Here is a 14,999-nt window from a genome sequence, read left to right as displayed (position 1 = left end):
CAAAATCCCCAGGAATAGAATGCAAATTTCCAATATCTATTCATTTATACAATAAGAATAACCATATTAATATAATGAACCTGATGAATACGCGACACACAGGCTTTATAGAAGTGAGACACACTCGTGTACAAGGATTGCGTTCGTATAAAGCCCCTTTTACACCTTCACGGAAGCAACACGGATCATCCCGGATTGTCAATCCGGGGTCATCCGTGTACAGTCCGGGACTACCGTGTACACTCCGGCTACTCATCCGGCGCCATCCTTGATGTACCGGCATGTCCGGGAGAAAAATTGAACATGTTCAATTTTTCATCCCGGAGTACACGGACTGATAATCATCCGTGTTCATCCTTGTAGCCTCCTTGTACATCCGTGTAGCTACCGAATGCATCCGGGAGGCTCCTTGTAAGAACCGGGTGATCCTTGTTGATACCGGCTTTATCCGGGGTCAAATGTTTGTATTGTTTGCGTACATGAACAATAGTCCGTATTCATAACCAAGCACGAGCATGCTCCAGATGCTGCAAAAAGGGACGAAACTTCATTCTAGCAAGATATATCCCAGTACAGAATGTGAGCAACCGTGAAGGTCCGTGTAAAGACCCAGTAACATCCGTGATCATCCGGGTATTCCGTGTTGGCTCCGGGAGCATATCAAACAGGATCCCTATTGCTACCTTGCCTATCCTTGTAGACTCCGTACTTTTCCGTACATATCCGTGTTAATAACCAGTTAACTCCGTACTCACTCCGGGAATGCTAGAAAAATACAAATTTGGCACCCCGGATCATCACGGACTGAGATCCGTGATGATCCGTGTTGCATCCGTGAAGGTGTAAAAGGGGCTTTAGACGGTAAATATTCATTGATAACGCGATATATATTACCTTCATTTGGAACTAACATACGCCGATTTCCCTTCTCTCATTTTATTCTATCTTGATAACCATTTTTTTTTCAAACACAGCGCTGGTACGAGCTTGAGCCGAACTAGTACGTGTAATGTCCAGTGTGGATGCAATAATGATATATATTCCCCTGTGTGTGGAGAGGATGGCATCACCTATGTGTCAGCATGCCACGCTGGTTGCCTACAAGAATTTGACAATGGGGTAGGTAACCTCAAACTCAGTGGCTTTTAGGTGAAGGTTTTTGGGGCTAAAACCAACTTTTGAATAAATCAACCCCCTCTCCCCGATACCCTTTTCTCCTCTTGAAGAAAGAGGTTGAAATCTTGCATTCTTACAGAGATTCGTACCAGTCTAGAAATAAAGAGGCACTAAAACAATCGTTTCCCACCCTTTTTTTTTAATAATAAATTTATGTACCCTTTCTTTCTGTTCTTGTCAATGGATTGCATTTCGAATTGGTCCTAATATCCTAATACATATGGTCACGAGGTTTCAAGGGTAAAAAGAATAGACTCTTAGCCTCCTACTAATAAAAACAGAATGATGCAACTTGTTGTCGAAAAGAGTAACGCAAATTTTCCAGATTGGTAATTTTAATGCAAACCGTTTTAGTTGATGCACAGAGCTCTTAATCTAAAAGCGTTAATCCGAGATTATCGACAATTGATCGCTATAATTATTTTACATTTCCTTTGGTTTATCTCAGACATTCGGCGATTGTTCATGTGTCGACGCTGAAGATGGGACCTATTCGGCAGTGGACGGTACCTGCGGGAACAACTGCAAGAGTCTTATTCCATTCCTCATCATCTCTTTCTTGGTTGTCGTCATATCCGGTGCGGAAGAGATCCCACAAACCCTCATTGCAATGAGGTAAATATAACCCCAAAAGAACACCTAGAAACCCATCTAAGAATGTCTGATAGAGGATTTGATGATATAATATTCCGATCAAACAATATGACGAAACTTATATCGGAAAAGATATATCTGTGCATCAGTCTGTGTTAAACCAATAACGGGTTGATATGAATCTAGAATTGTTTCAACACTTAACTGGTGAGCGTTTAATGAAGCTGTTCGATGGTTAGAGCGACTTTAAGAACGACTGGTGATTCTTTCTTACGCGCCAAACCATCAGCAATGAATATTTACCACAAGTGGATCACCAGTCCTTGTAAACAACACATCTCTGGTGTTTTCGTAAATAGATTTAGGGCTGGTGTTAAATTAACACCGGTATTTTTGCAGTGTAATAGGTAAAAATATATTGTCAATAATCAAGTCCGGCATTAAAAAATATATGAATTGTACGAATTGCCGTTCCGATAGGGATCTATTTGGCAAGTGGGTAATTTCTTTCTTAATTGAAGTTTGATTCCTTACCAAATGATGAAGAAATGCAAATTTTCACAATGTGTTTCTCTTTTCTTTCATCATATCAGATGCGTGAACCCAGACTCTAAGGCCATCGCTCTCGGTGTCCGGGCCATCATGATGAGATTACTTGGTATGTAGGCCCCATCACCTCTTAAAAAAATTGAGCATTCAACATTCGATATAGCGGACACTTTGACACCTCATATAAGCCGTTTTCATAATGAAGGCGCAGTGGAGTTCCTCCGGGACAACTCCGGATTGAGTTGATACGCTTGTACCACGGACCGACATAAAACCCTTTCAAACTGGCAAGCTCCGCTGAGGTGTATCCGCAGTCGCTTCGGTGGTTTCCAAGCGAGTTCGCGCCATATGTGCCGCGCGTGAATCTCCCCCATGCGGAAATGAATGAAGTTACGCGCGAGAAGGCGATACCACATTTCCGGTGCAGACTAACTCTGTTTGTAACCCTCTTCTCAAAGTTGGTTGAGTACTCCGCTTTGAGTCCGGCATGTCCGGATCGAAATAATCCTAGAATTTTCATACTGCCCTCCAACAAAGTGGAGTAACTTCTTCTGGTGGGTGTTTCATAAAGCTGTTCGTAAGTTAAGAGCGACTTTAAGAACGACTGGTGATCCTTTCTTGTGAAAAATGGTATATTCACTGGCGATGGTTTAGCGCGTAAGAAAGGTTCACCAGTCGTTCTTAAAGTCGCTCTTATCTTACGAACAGCTTTATGAAACGGCCCCCTGGACTCTGGAGTAACCCCACTTCAGCTGTCACTATAAAAGTGGCACTAACTCTTTACATCTTATTTCTTTTTAGAAGCATTTACATGATTTGTCGTATTGAATCAATGTAAGTATCGATGTACCCATTCAATTCAGGAGGTTCCGTGGCCGACTGGTCTGCCTCGACATTTAAAGGTTCGGGGTTCGATCCACGGCCAAGGCAACCATGAACCTACGCGGCAACTTTTCCCCGTTAGAAAGGAATAAAATAGTGCTCTTTTATCCTACATTCAAATAAAATGGAAATGCTATATGCATTCATGGTATCTGTGTGTACACGTGGGTTGCTTTTAATAGTTTTCCTTTAAATATTTATTTTCATCCTCATTGCAGGCGCCATTCCAGCCCCGCTGATCTACGGCGCTATGATCGACACCGCGTGCAGATTGTGGCAAACGGAGTGCGGTAAGCAAGGGTCGTGTTACGTCTACGATCTAGCTGCGTTCCGTTACGCCTACCTCGGAGTCAACTTCATCTTCAAGGTTCTCACCGTGCTTTTCTACGTCATAGGGTGGTGGCTCATCAGGCGACAGCGCATGCGCAACCAACAGGCGGGAAAACTTACGAACGAGGAAGAGTAAAGGAAAGAATGGCGCGAAGAACTCAAAACTATCTAGGTCTGCTTTCCTGAAGACTGATATCAATATCAAAATACTTTTTTTATTATTGTATATCGCCGTCATCCAATGAGGGCTCAGGATTTCGGTGGCTTTTAACAGTTATCTTGATACAAGATTTGTGAAATGAGAACATGATAAGAAAGGCAGAGACTTCTCGGTATTTCCATCCTGCCATTTAATCATTGTTTTCGAGAGAATGATTTTCTGTTTATAAGTACTAATTTCTCGATCATTGCATTTCTATTTCATTCCATCGCAATCCACCTCTCCCTCTTTCTCTCTCTCTCTCTCTTCCTAACATTCTTTCTTAAAAAAGGTTACAAAACGATATTATGTAGTATTTGTTTTAAGAACAATTTTCATATACTTTTCAGTAGGCCTAATTTGCACTCAGAATTTGAAGAAAAAGAGCGGTTCCTGGTATAATGAATTTCTGTCAGTGTATTTGATATAACATATTTTTGAAGTACTGCAAATTCAATAAACAGGGCCTTTGATGTTTCTAAACGAGATTGTTTTTAATAGTTAAATGATTTAATCTTAATTGTGTATACAGTCGAACCACTCATCAATCTTAAATTTGATTATGATGGTCTGCTATGTTCAAAATAGATAGATTAATGTTGTCATAATGTTAATTTGATAAATTCGTGCCACCTTCATTTTTTCTCCAAATCTCAATTACTAATAATAGTTTCATATACTCCGGAAATTACATGTGGTTAAACGCAGGGATAAAATTTTAAAAATCGACTAGACTCAGAATAAAAGTAAGAAAGTAAAAAAATAGATTGATAGATATAAGGAAAAAAGTACCATAAATCTCTTTCGTCAAGATCGTTAGGTAAGCTATTCTATTCATTATCGTTAGGCAAGCTATTCTATTCATGATTGTTAGGTAAGCTATTCTATTCATGATCGTGTGGTAAGCTATTCTGACGCCACAACTGGGCGTTGTGGCGTGCGCCTGTAATCCAAACTATGTGGGGAAGTTCTAAATTGATGCAGAGGTTCGAGCCCTGGTCACGTCTTTCGGATGGTGACCTTAAAGGTCGGTCCCAGACGTAAATAATCATATGTGATTGATACACGTCTGATAAAACTCAAACACACAATATTCTGACGCGGTAACGTATAATGTTCCTGTATTCATGAACAACACACATCATTGTGCAAATGGAGTGGTGGAGAATGTGGTGCGCGTGTATCTCTTAACATCGAAAATGTGAAAAACTATAAGAAATACACGTTTAACAATTTAACTTTATGACATCAACGGTGTGTGAAGGGAAATTAATTTATGCAGTATATGTCTGCAATCTTTCATGTTTTTGTGTGTTTATATTACGCTATCTTATATTCTATGGCGGCATATTTTTTAATGGGAAACGCACAGGAAAATGTATATTGATCACTATAATAGTTTATATATTATAAAAAGGGTAAAGGTGCATTAAAATATTTGAATATCGTAGAATTACTCAATAAAGTGCTGGAAATTATATTTTTCTATCTTATTATTGCCGAGTCTGCTTCAGAGTAAAACCGTATCAGGTTTTGTTTCCTCAAGGTGCCCAAAATATGCATTCAATATTTTGCTGAATATTGAATATATTCTGTAAGATTAAATTTCTGTTTTAGACCCGAATCCCTCAAAAATTCACCGATAAAAGCAGACGCGAAGAGAATCATATTGGTCCAAAGACACCAAGGTGGTGTTTAATCAGTGGTCTCAGATTGTTGCTTGTGCAGAATCCACGAATTTATTAGGTGTAAGTATACCTACGGAAGCTTTTAAGTGCCATCTCCTGGCGAGATATTTTATCTTGCCACGTCGATTTATAAAAAGACAAATGTCGTAATTGCGAGATATATGTTTTCGTCATTATGTAGTTTGCCAAGATGATTTGTTTATATGTCGAAGTGGTGATAATGCATCTCATATTGTCGACATAGCTTTGTATAGAACTGGTAAAAGAACTAATGACTATATTAGTCCAGTTGAAATTACGGGAAATGGGTTTACCCAAAACAAATTGCAGCAGAAACGCCCTGTTTCAGCACTGAACTCTCATAGTAGCCATAATTACATATCCATAATGTAAAAACATTGACTTGAAGCTTTGGAACAATGTTTAATTTCCATAAATTCTAAAACAACGTCATCTGGCATTGTTTGAGTGTATTTCCTGAACTGGGATTCATATAAACCTATGATTTCAGGGTCAAAGAATTCAGATCACACAATATATTAAGGAATATGAAAATCAAAGTTGTGTAGCAATGTATAATTTGAATAGATAAAAAAATGGCCACTGTTTGGCATTGTTTGATTGTATTTTCTGATCAGAGACGCATACTTTCAACATATTAACCTATTCAATTCAATTCAATTCTTTTTTATTTCATTTCCATTCAAAACATAATACAAAGTAATATAAAACAATACAAATCAAATACAATTTTACAGAAGGGCATTCTTACTTCGTAAAAAAAACAGTATAATATAGAGCATAAATGGATATGGAAATGAGGGGATCTATGTTTTGAGGATCGGGTAATTCACTCAATGGAAGGAATTGCTGGTCGCAGATTCTCTGGTCCACTTCGATAACCCGATCTATCGATTTTATCTTTATCGAGTGTTGGATTGGTACACACGAAGGAACACTGCAACCATTTTACCCCGATGTTAAATTTGTGGAGTTGTAACAACATCCTTGATTATCATTTTTCCACTCTGGTGCTATGTTCAATCTCGAGTGTGCTCAGGATATGGTTTTCTAGGGACGGCTACTATTAGTTTTAATCCCAGTTTTCTATTTTATTATACATTATACGGTATGTATTATTGATATTCATGTGTTCTCTTTTGGACATGCAGTATGCTCCATCCTTTTTAAATGTATCTTTAACTTTATATCTTTTCTACAAGTATCTAAATGTTTCATATGGTGTATCGATATATTTTTAAGATGAAGAAAATAATATTTTAAAAAGATACTAAACTTGACATCATATTATGTTCAAATCAAAATAAAGCATTATTTTATACATGTGAGTGTTTCCTCGGTGTTTATCGAGTTATACCTTCGCGGAAAGAAAGAATGTGAAGTAAAGAAGATAGAGCAAGAGTGTCACCGATATATGGATGACTATACTGGTAGTTGTAAAAGAGTTGAGATTTGAATAGAGGGAGGTGTGTTGTTGAAAGAGCGAGAGAGAGAGAGAGGAAGGGGTAATGTGTGTGTGGAGGATGTGCGTGTGTGTGTAAGGGTGTGTGGGTGTGTGTTATTGTGTGTGTGTGTGAGGATGTGTGCGTGTGTGTGACTGTGAACCATGAAATCCTGATAATGTTAATGCTACACCGATTTCATGCCTTACATATACACTCGTACATCACATGATTACTAGAATGGTATATACACACACACTTCTCTCGCTGTTTTACACACACTCGCGCAATCCCACAAACGCATGTTCCCCTTCTCATTTCTCTCCAAAATCTGAGTCTCTTCTCTTTTTCCATCCCACCCCTCCCTCTCTCCTTTCTCTCCCTGCCACCTTCTTGGGCTTGATTGTCTCTCGTAAACAACATAACACTACATTTTATAAAATATAATTTCATGCCAGCTTTCCAATCCTCCCAAAGAGGAGGCTATTTTTTGCGATAAATGTCCCGCGCGCGATTTTTTTTTAATGGAACCCTTCGTTGACTTTTTACTTTCAAGTCTCGCACATTTTTTGGGCCAAAATTGCGACACCCGGTTACGAAATTACGTGATATGATGCAAGTGCGTGACAGATCCAATGCACAAAGTCAACACAAACTGCGTTTCTTAATTTAATTTTATTAACAAGTTTATTTAATTTGATTCTATTTATGGTTGAAATAATTTCGCCGTCGTATTCTGCCGAAAATCAACAGAAATAAAAAGAACCCCAAAATACAAATACTAAAATAAGAATTGATAAGAAATTATTATATTTAAATGTTAAAAAAATACATAGTTCGTTTTTTGTACGGAAATGGTATGATTTAAAATTGTTCATAAGAACGCTAAAGAAAATTTATATTTTCAATTCATTTAGGTTTTATTTCCACAAATCCGTTATGTTACAAAACTTTGATAACTTAACTTACATAACTAAGTTGAGCAACCATTACACACGTAGACTATATAAGTATAAATAGTAAGCATTCTTAAACAATACATATTAATAAATGTACATAAATACACATTAATACAGGTACATAATACAATACACATTAATACAAGTATACATGAAAACGGAAAAGTGGAGGAAACCTTAGAGGCAGAATGCTTGTAGATAAGGTTCCCTTTTTTGTACCTTACTTTTGATATAACTGCTTAATAATAATACACTTGACAACATTTTATCAATCAACTTACACCAACAAAAACAACTCAACACATATCAAATATTACAAAGCTAAAACTATCATTCCATGAATGAATTAGCAGTATCAATTCATATAGAATACGATTTATGAAATTAGTTTAATTATATAAACAAATCATCTTGGCAAACTACATAATAACGAAAACCTATCTCGCAATTACGACATGTGTCTTTTTATAAATCGACGTGGCAAGATAAAATATCTCGCCAGATGGCACTTTAAAGCTACCGTAGGTATACTTACACCTAATAAATTCGTGGATTCTGCACAAGCAACAATCTGAGACCACTGATTAAACACCACCTTGGTGTCTTTGGACCAATATGATTCTCTTCGCGTCTGCTTTTATCGGTGAATTTTTGAGGGATTCGGGTCTAAAACAGAAGCAATCGCGAAGATTCAGCCACTCCCTATCACCATGCAGTACTTTGCCGCTATCGCGATATCCGTGAGAGAGTTATGAGGCATGACATAATCCCCCACCGCGGTGACCAGAATTAAAATACCCCTTGACTATTTTTCATAAACCTATACTCCAATTAGCCGCCTAAGAGTAATGCGGATAATTCAATAAAAATTGCGTTCATAAACTCCGAAAATAAGCCGCATTATTTTTACGAGCGCCCGTCCTGAAAAAGGCGGATAATCGCCATGACAACTGGACACGCCCCCTCCGATGCGGTTGTGTTGGAAAAGGGTGACCTTGTGACCGCACCATGGCAATTATCCGCATTATTTGGAAATGCGTTCATAAACTCAAAATCTTATCCCGATGCCGCTATTATGCGGATAATAGCAGCATCAGAGTAATGCGGATAACTCTTGTCCTCCTCCAAATTTACGACCAAATTATGCTGCTATTAGCCGCCTAATTCATTTTAATTGAGTTTATGAAAGTGTCAACATACATTGCAGGCATACATTACATTCATGACCTGTCTTGTGGTTTCGAAGTGCAATGAAAACTTGTGACTGCAGCTTTTGCATGAACTTACACAAATAAACCTAGATATGACATCATAAAAATTTTTAAGAGGTATATCCTTTCTAAAAGGGAACTTTAACGCGCACTTGCACAGCATGATATGATTATTTTGAAAATATCACAAACCTGTACATACATAAAACGACAGACACAAGTGACAAGATATATGATTTCTGAACAGTATTGCTACACAGATTTTACATTACAAGAGCCCAATCAAAAGCCAATCAAAGTTATTGCAAGTTGAAAATGGGAAGAACTTGAATCCCTCCTGTGGCGGCGCCCTTTATTGTGGCGCAGAGTGGATTGTTTCTGTCCCATGCACCTCGTAAGGTTTCCCAAGCTCTGTCAAACCAGTTTATTAGTGGCTCCCCTCTGTCCAGACCACCATCCTGCGGACCACTGATCTGTATAAAGGGGAAGGGGAGATAATTAGAGCCCCCCTCCTCCTAGCTGCTTTTGGGAAAATAATAAATAAGAGCTAGTCTGCACATTCAGGACATTATGGACATTTACTCGGTTACGTCATTACTTACTGTTTGTCCGACATTTTTCAAAATTCACCTATCTACTTGTCTGTATTTTTTTTCCTCGTAAAACATTTGTATTTTAATTTCGGTTGGAGTTCCCTTTAAGAAAATCTTAAGCAAAGAAGAACTAAAATTTTAGTGCTTTTTGGAGGTTTATCAGCTAATTTACCAGTTTACATGATATTTGATCCATGATTTACTACCAACTTACAAGATGAGTCTGATAAGTTTATTCTAGAAAAATGAGTCGCTCATCAGCTGAGTAGAAAAAGTTGGTAAGTAACAATTGGATCTGAATTCCATTACGGTATCTAAGCCACAACGGCCAGTACTTCCGTTAGTAAGAAGCAAAACATGTAAAAATGGCTCATCTTACCTCAATATCCCCTGTCTCTTCCCACCGATCTCCCGGACAGTTCACGTACTCGGAACTAGTGAACCAGACTATTGATGGCGCCACCAGGAGGCCTGGCATTAGAAAGGCAGCCACTATAATAAAGGTGTTCATCTTTGATCGTAGGTAGCTAAACACCTGCTGGCCAGTTCGTAGTTCCTTTCTGCGCATGATCAAAGATTCTACGCATGATCAGAGGAAGGTCATTTGTACTAAAGTTATATGGTGGTTTAAAATCTAATGAGATAAGCACCAACCTTGATGTCTTGATTATTCATATTTTCTTTTGAATAGTGGTATTCATTTACATCCACAAAAACACCAATGCGTCCACGAACGACTGGTAATTCACGATTTGCCAAGTACATTGTGCAACATGCTAAGATATGCATTCAAAGTAGGAATGCAACAAATACCTTCATAAAGTGTTAATTGGTGTGCTATTCTAGTCACCTGGTCTATTCAATTTCTTCATCCTGCTATGTAAGGCAAGCTTACGTAATATCTTGCTTTGAAATCTGCCTATCATAATGAAAGAAATGAAAGGTCATTTGACCAAAATTGTCCATGAAGTAACTACGAACTGGTCTATAGATACGTATCAACAAGCTATGGAAATTCACACTATGTTTTCACCTAAAAAAAATCTGAATACACACCAAATATATCACAAAGAAAACTCTCTGAACACAGACAAAAAATGTCACGACATATTTCACCACTTTCCGAAGGGTGGTTTTGTTTTTTTTATTTTTTTTTTCTTAATATTCAACTTCCTTTCCAATAACGAAGCGTGAAGATAGGATATAGGTCCTATTATTTTATTCGGCGCGAGCAAATTGGCAGCAAACATCTACAGTTTGAATTCCGTTACGATACATGAAACGTTCGATGAAAATCGGCATCTTCAAATAAACAATTTTAAATACGCAATTGTTATTCATCAAACTGGAAGAGCCGTTTTAAAAGGACATGCATATTTGGCAGAAGTGTATACTTGAAAGGTCTCTTTCTACCTTAAAATTACCCCTCACTATATCAATATATAATCAACAGGGCGTCATAAAAGGCAAATACTAAAAAACGTTGCCGAAGCAAATTTCGTCGATAGATTTTGTAAAATAAAAGAGCCCATTACCGTTTGAGTTCAATTGGTCTTTGAGAGTCATCGTCGGATTTTGCTAGGATCGAAAGCTTAGGCCCCTTTTGACTCTCTAATTTACTCCATTGTCTATCTTTTTGTTTTTAGATAAGCAGTTTCAGCAGCTTCTTTTTGCCTTCGATTGGTCTTGTCACAAAATAGTTTGCGCGATTACTGCGCAAACGTTTCTTGCAACGCACCAATTACTTTGACAACACAAGTCAAATAACAATGGAAAGCTGAGAGGCTTTTGGCGAAGGTTGGTGGACTGGGACAGCTGTTCATCCGAAGATTAAAACCGGACGAACAATTGAAAATATGTCGATTTCCAGAGTCACGAGACAGAGCTGCTGTCCCGGCCCACCAACTTTCGACAAAATCCTATCCGATCTCCATTGTAAATTGACTTGCATTTTTCAAAGAAATTGGTCGTGCGTTGTAGAGAGCGGCCGCGTAGTGATTTCGAAAACTCTCTAATACTAGTCGACGCAGAGGCTTACAAATGGGAGGCTTCCCCCCCCCAAAAAAAAAATCGAATAAATAAACAAATAAATACATAAATAAATAAATGAAAAATCACCACCAAGAAAAAAAAGAGGAAAGGAAAGAAAGTAGGGTTTCTAAATACTGTGTTAAAATGTCGAAATTTTTGCTCGTTCGCTCGCAAATTTCTAATAAAGTTTGCTATATCGCGCCCCCTTACTTTTTGGCTTATTACGCCACTACGCGGACGCCTTGTTGTTGAGAGTATTTAAAAAGGCCACATAGTGTTCTTCGTCGGGAAACATGCAGACCTTGAACAACATTCTTCCTGAATCGCAATTATACATATTGACGATTAAAAAAAATCATGGATAACTTAGAAAGAATCTTACCTGTTAGCAACATGAGAAGTAAATCTGGACTTTGATGAAGTCTGAAGCAAAATGGCCGAAATTTCGTCTGTTTTATTGACTGTCCACCGGAACCATCAATCTTGAATTTCCCGAGTCTATCCCCTCTCGAAGTGAAGGCCTGCATGATGATGTCTGGACACCTACTAATAAGTTGATAAAACAGCTCCGAAGAATTAGAATAAGATCACCTTGCATGCGAGGACTGTTCTTCGATTGGATTGGGCATGGAGTGTATGCGGTGACATTATATCTTTGTTTTCTTCTTTCTTATTAGCTTCAAATAAATGTTCAGATCCGATGGCCTCTTTTCCATCTTGTATTAACTTTTCACCGGAACTCAATCTTGGATCGATAATTTCAGGACATGTCCCCTCCTAAAGTACAAACGATATTGTCCGGATAATAAATGAGCTGATCATGCTGATTACACCATTCCAACAGAACATTATAGCGAATTTTAATTTAAGGATTGATCTTTAGTTTACACGGACGTATCTTTTTAATATCCTGTTCCTTTAAAATCAATACTATTTTAATTTTATAGTTCTATTTCCCCCTGGATATTTTTTTTTATTTGTTGTTCTGTTTCCGCGTAAATATATTATTTTATATATATTTTTTGAACATTCAAATAAATGTTCAGATCCGATGGCCTCTTTTACATCTTGTATTAACTTTTCACCGGAACTCAATCTTGGATCGATAATTTCAGGGCCTGTCCCCTCCTAAAATACAAACGATATTGTCCGGATAATAGATGAGCTGATCATGCTGATTAAACCATTCCAACAGAACATTAGAGCGAATTTTCATTGAAGGATTGATCTTTAGTTGACACGGACGTATCTTTTTAATATCCTGTTCCTTAAAATTTGATTCTTTTTCAATTGTATAGTTCTGTTTCCCCCTAGATATTTTTTTAATTGTTGTTCTGTTTCCTCGTGATTTTTGTTTTAATTCATATTTCTGTTTCTATATTCTGTTCTTTGTGCATGTTAAAATATATCTATCATTTTCCCTTCATGTTTCGATATGCGGAATGACCTACCCAGCGATTTTACTTGATTATTTTCATTCATGGATTGATTTTAGTTTTACTGCACAAGCTACCATCTAAGTAGTAAAACTTTTTGTACAAAATCTGTTTTTTTTTTACAATTGACCAATACTGTCTTAGTAACAGGGATGCAAGAAAAGTGCATTTTCGACAATGACAAAATGCTTTATCTTGCTTGTGTGTGCGTAGGTGCAGCGCAGAAGAATTCGGTAATCAACTGATATTTTTGGTACGTTCAACTTTCCACATTTAAAGGTAAATTAATGCATAACCTGAAACCCCACAGTTTGATATCACTATGAACACGGATTTACACATAGTTCGGCATCCCACTGTGGTAAGCATACGAATCAATGTGTGTTCAGTAGGCCAAGTCTGTGAGGATGATGTTGTATGTGAGTTATCTGAACCCTCACCATGCTCACAGGGTTATATCACAATGAACACAGAGTGTACACATAGTTCAAAATATCCCATGCTGTGTTCACCAAACCACCTATGTGAAAATTATGTGGAAAACCACATAAACTGATATTTCAGACAGTGACAGCACTAGAACATAGGAACTACACATAGTTCTATGCACACATCACTGTGGTATATATGTGCCACTCTGTGTTTAGAATTCCAACTATCTCGGTAATTATGGGTGATCTGAAGTCCCACGCTGTCACATTGACGAACACATTGTGGCAACACTATGAACACACGGTTTACACATAGTTCAATACGTACCACACTTTGGTATATATGTGCCCCTCTGTGTTCGGAATGCCAACTATGTGGGTAATTATGTGGTTTAATGTGTGATCTGAATTCCCACACTGTGACCACATAGTTAACACACCATTTACACATAGTCAACTATGTGAACACACTGTGGCAACACTGTGTTACCCAACTATGTGGGTAATTATGTGGTTAACAATGTGATCTGAAGTCCCACACTGTGACAACACTGTGACCACATGGTTAGCACACAATTTACACATAGTCAACTATGTGAACACACTGTGGCAACACTGTGACAACACTAGAACATAGGATTTACACATAGTTCAATGCACACAACACTGTGGTATAGGTGTGCCACTCTGTGTTCGGAATGCCAACTATGTGGGTAATTATGTGGTTTAATGTGTGATCTGAAGTCCCACACCGTGACAACACTGTGACCACATAGTTAGCACACAATTTACACATAGTCAACTATTTGAACACTCTGTGGCAACACTGTGTTTGTTGCATAAGGGCATTCAATTAATGTGTGTAAATTATACCGGAGCAATTGTCGGCGGAGCAAATGTTATGGAACCCCTAGTGTGGCATCTGGTCTGCACCTTTAAAGGTGCAAAGCTGAACCTAGAAAAGATACATTGAAAATACATATTGTAGCAGATGAGCATGATGAGTGGGGAGTAAACCACAGAAAAAATGCAAGCAAAAATTAAAAAAAGTAAAGCTTCAGCTGAAAGAATTTCACGGAAAATTATGATGTGGTGGTTTCCTTTTATTTTTCTTATTTACTTTCCATTCTACCTATTATGCTCTTTCAAAAAAAATATCGTGATGAACGGCCTCTATGTAAACCTTTTTTTTCAACTGAAAGATTTACCGGCGTAATAAAACTGAAATGAAAATCAGGAACTAGTAGCGTTGGACAGTTGTACTTCAGCAGTCAATTTATCCCCCTCATTTCCATTTATGCTCTATATTATACTGGTTTTTTTCTGTTTTACGAAGTAAGACAGAGGAGTCGATCCTGGGGGGCAGGGGGGCGATCGCACCACCAATGAAAATATTGGGGGGGGGGCAAACATATCATTTTGCCCCCCCAATAATTCCGGATATGATTGTAATGTTC

The 14,999-nt window shown here is 37.9% G+C and overlaps 1 protein-coding gene and 1 long non-coding RNA gene across 3 annotated transcripts in view; one reads left to right on the top strand and one right to left on the bottom strand.

The window, feature by feature from the left end:
• The window catches only part of LOC121421080 (solute carrier organic anion transporter family member 2A1-like), a 31,833-nt gene extending 27,319 nt beyond the window's left edge, over positions 1-4,514 (top strand). For both annotated transcript variants that reach the window (XM_041615692.1, XM_041615693.1), the window contains 4 exons: positions 975-1,119; positions 1,625-1,791; positions 2,364-2,428; positions 3,420-4,514. In XM_041615692.1, coding sequence (XP_041471626.1) covers positions 975-1,119; positions 1,625-1,791; positions 2,364-2,428; positions 3,420-3,667 — 625 coding nt within the window. In that variant the 3' untranslated portion in view covers positions 3,668-4,514. The remainder of the gene's footprint in view (positions 1-974; positions 1,120-1,624; positions 1,792-2,363; positions 2,429-3,419) is intronic.
• A 4,488-nt stretch (positions 4,515-9,002) lies between these two features.
• Positions 9,003-12,494, bottom strand: LOC121421721. Its single transcript, XR_005971031.1, has 3 exons — positions 12,058-12,494; positions 10,024-10,204; positions 9,003-9,524 (listed from the first exon to the last, which is right to left on the bottom strand). It is a non-coding gene; the product is annotated as an uncharacterized LOC121421721 (long non-coding RNA).
• Between the last annotated feature and the right edge of the window lie 2,505 nt (positions 12,495-14,999).

Source organism: Lytechinus variegatus, chromosome 9 (assembly GCF_018143015.1).
Source record: "Lytechinus variegatus isolate NC3 chromosome 9, Lvar_3.0, whole genome shotgun sequence".
NCBI classification, from domain to species: domain Eukaryota; kingdom Metazoa; phylum Echinodermata; class Echinoidea; order Temnopleuroida; family Toxopneustidae; genus Lytechinus; species Lytechinus variegatus.
Note: the sequence above shows the minus strand (reverse complement) of the source record. Positions and strands in the feature narration are given on the sequence as shown.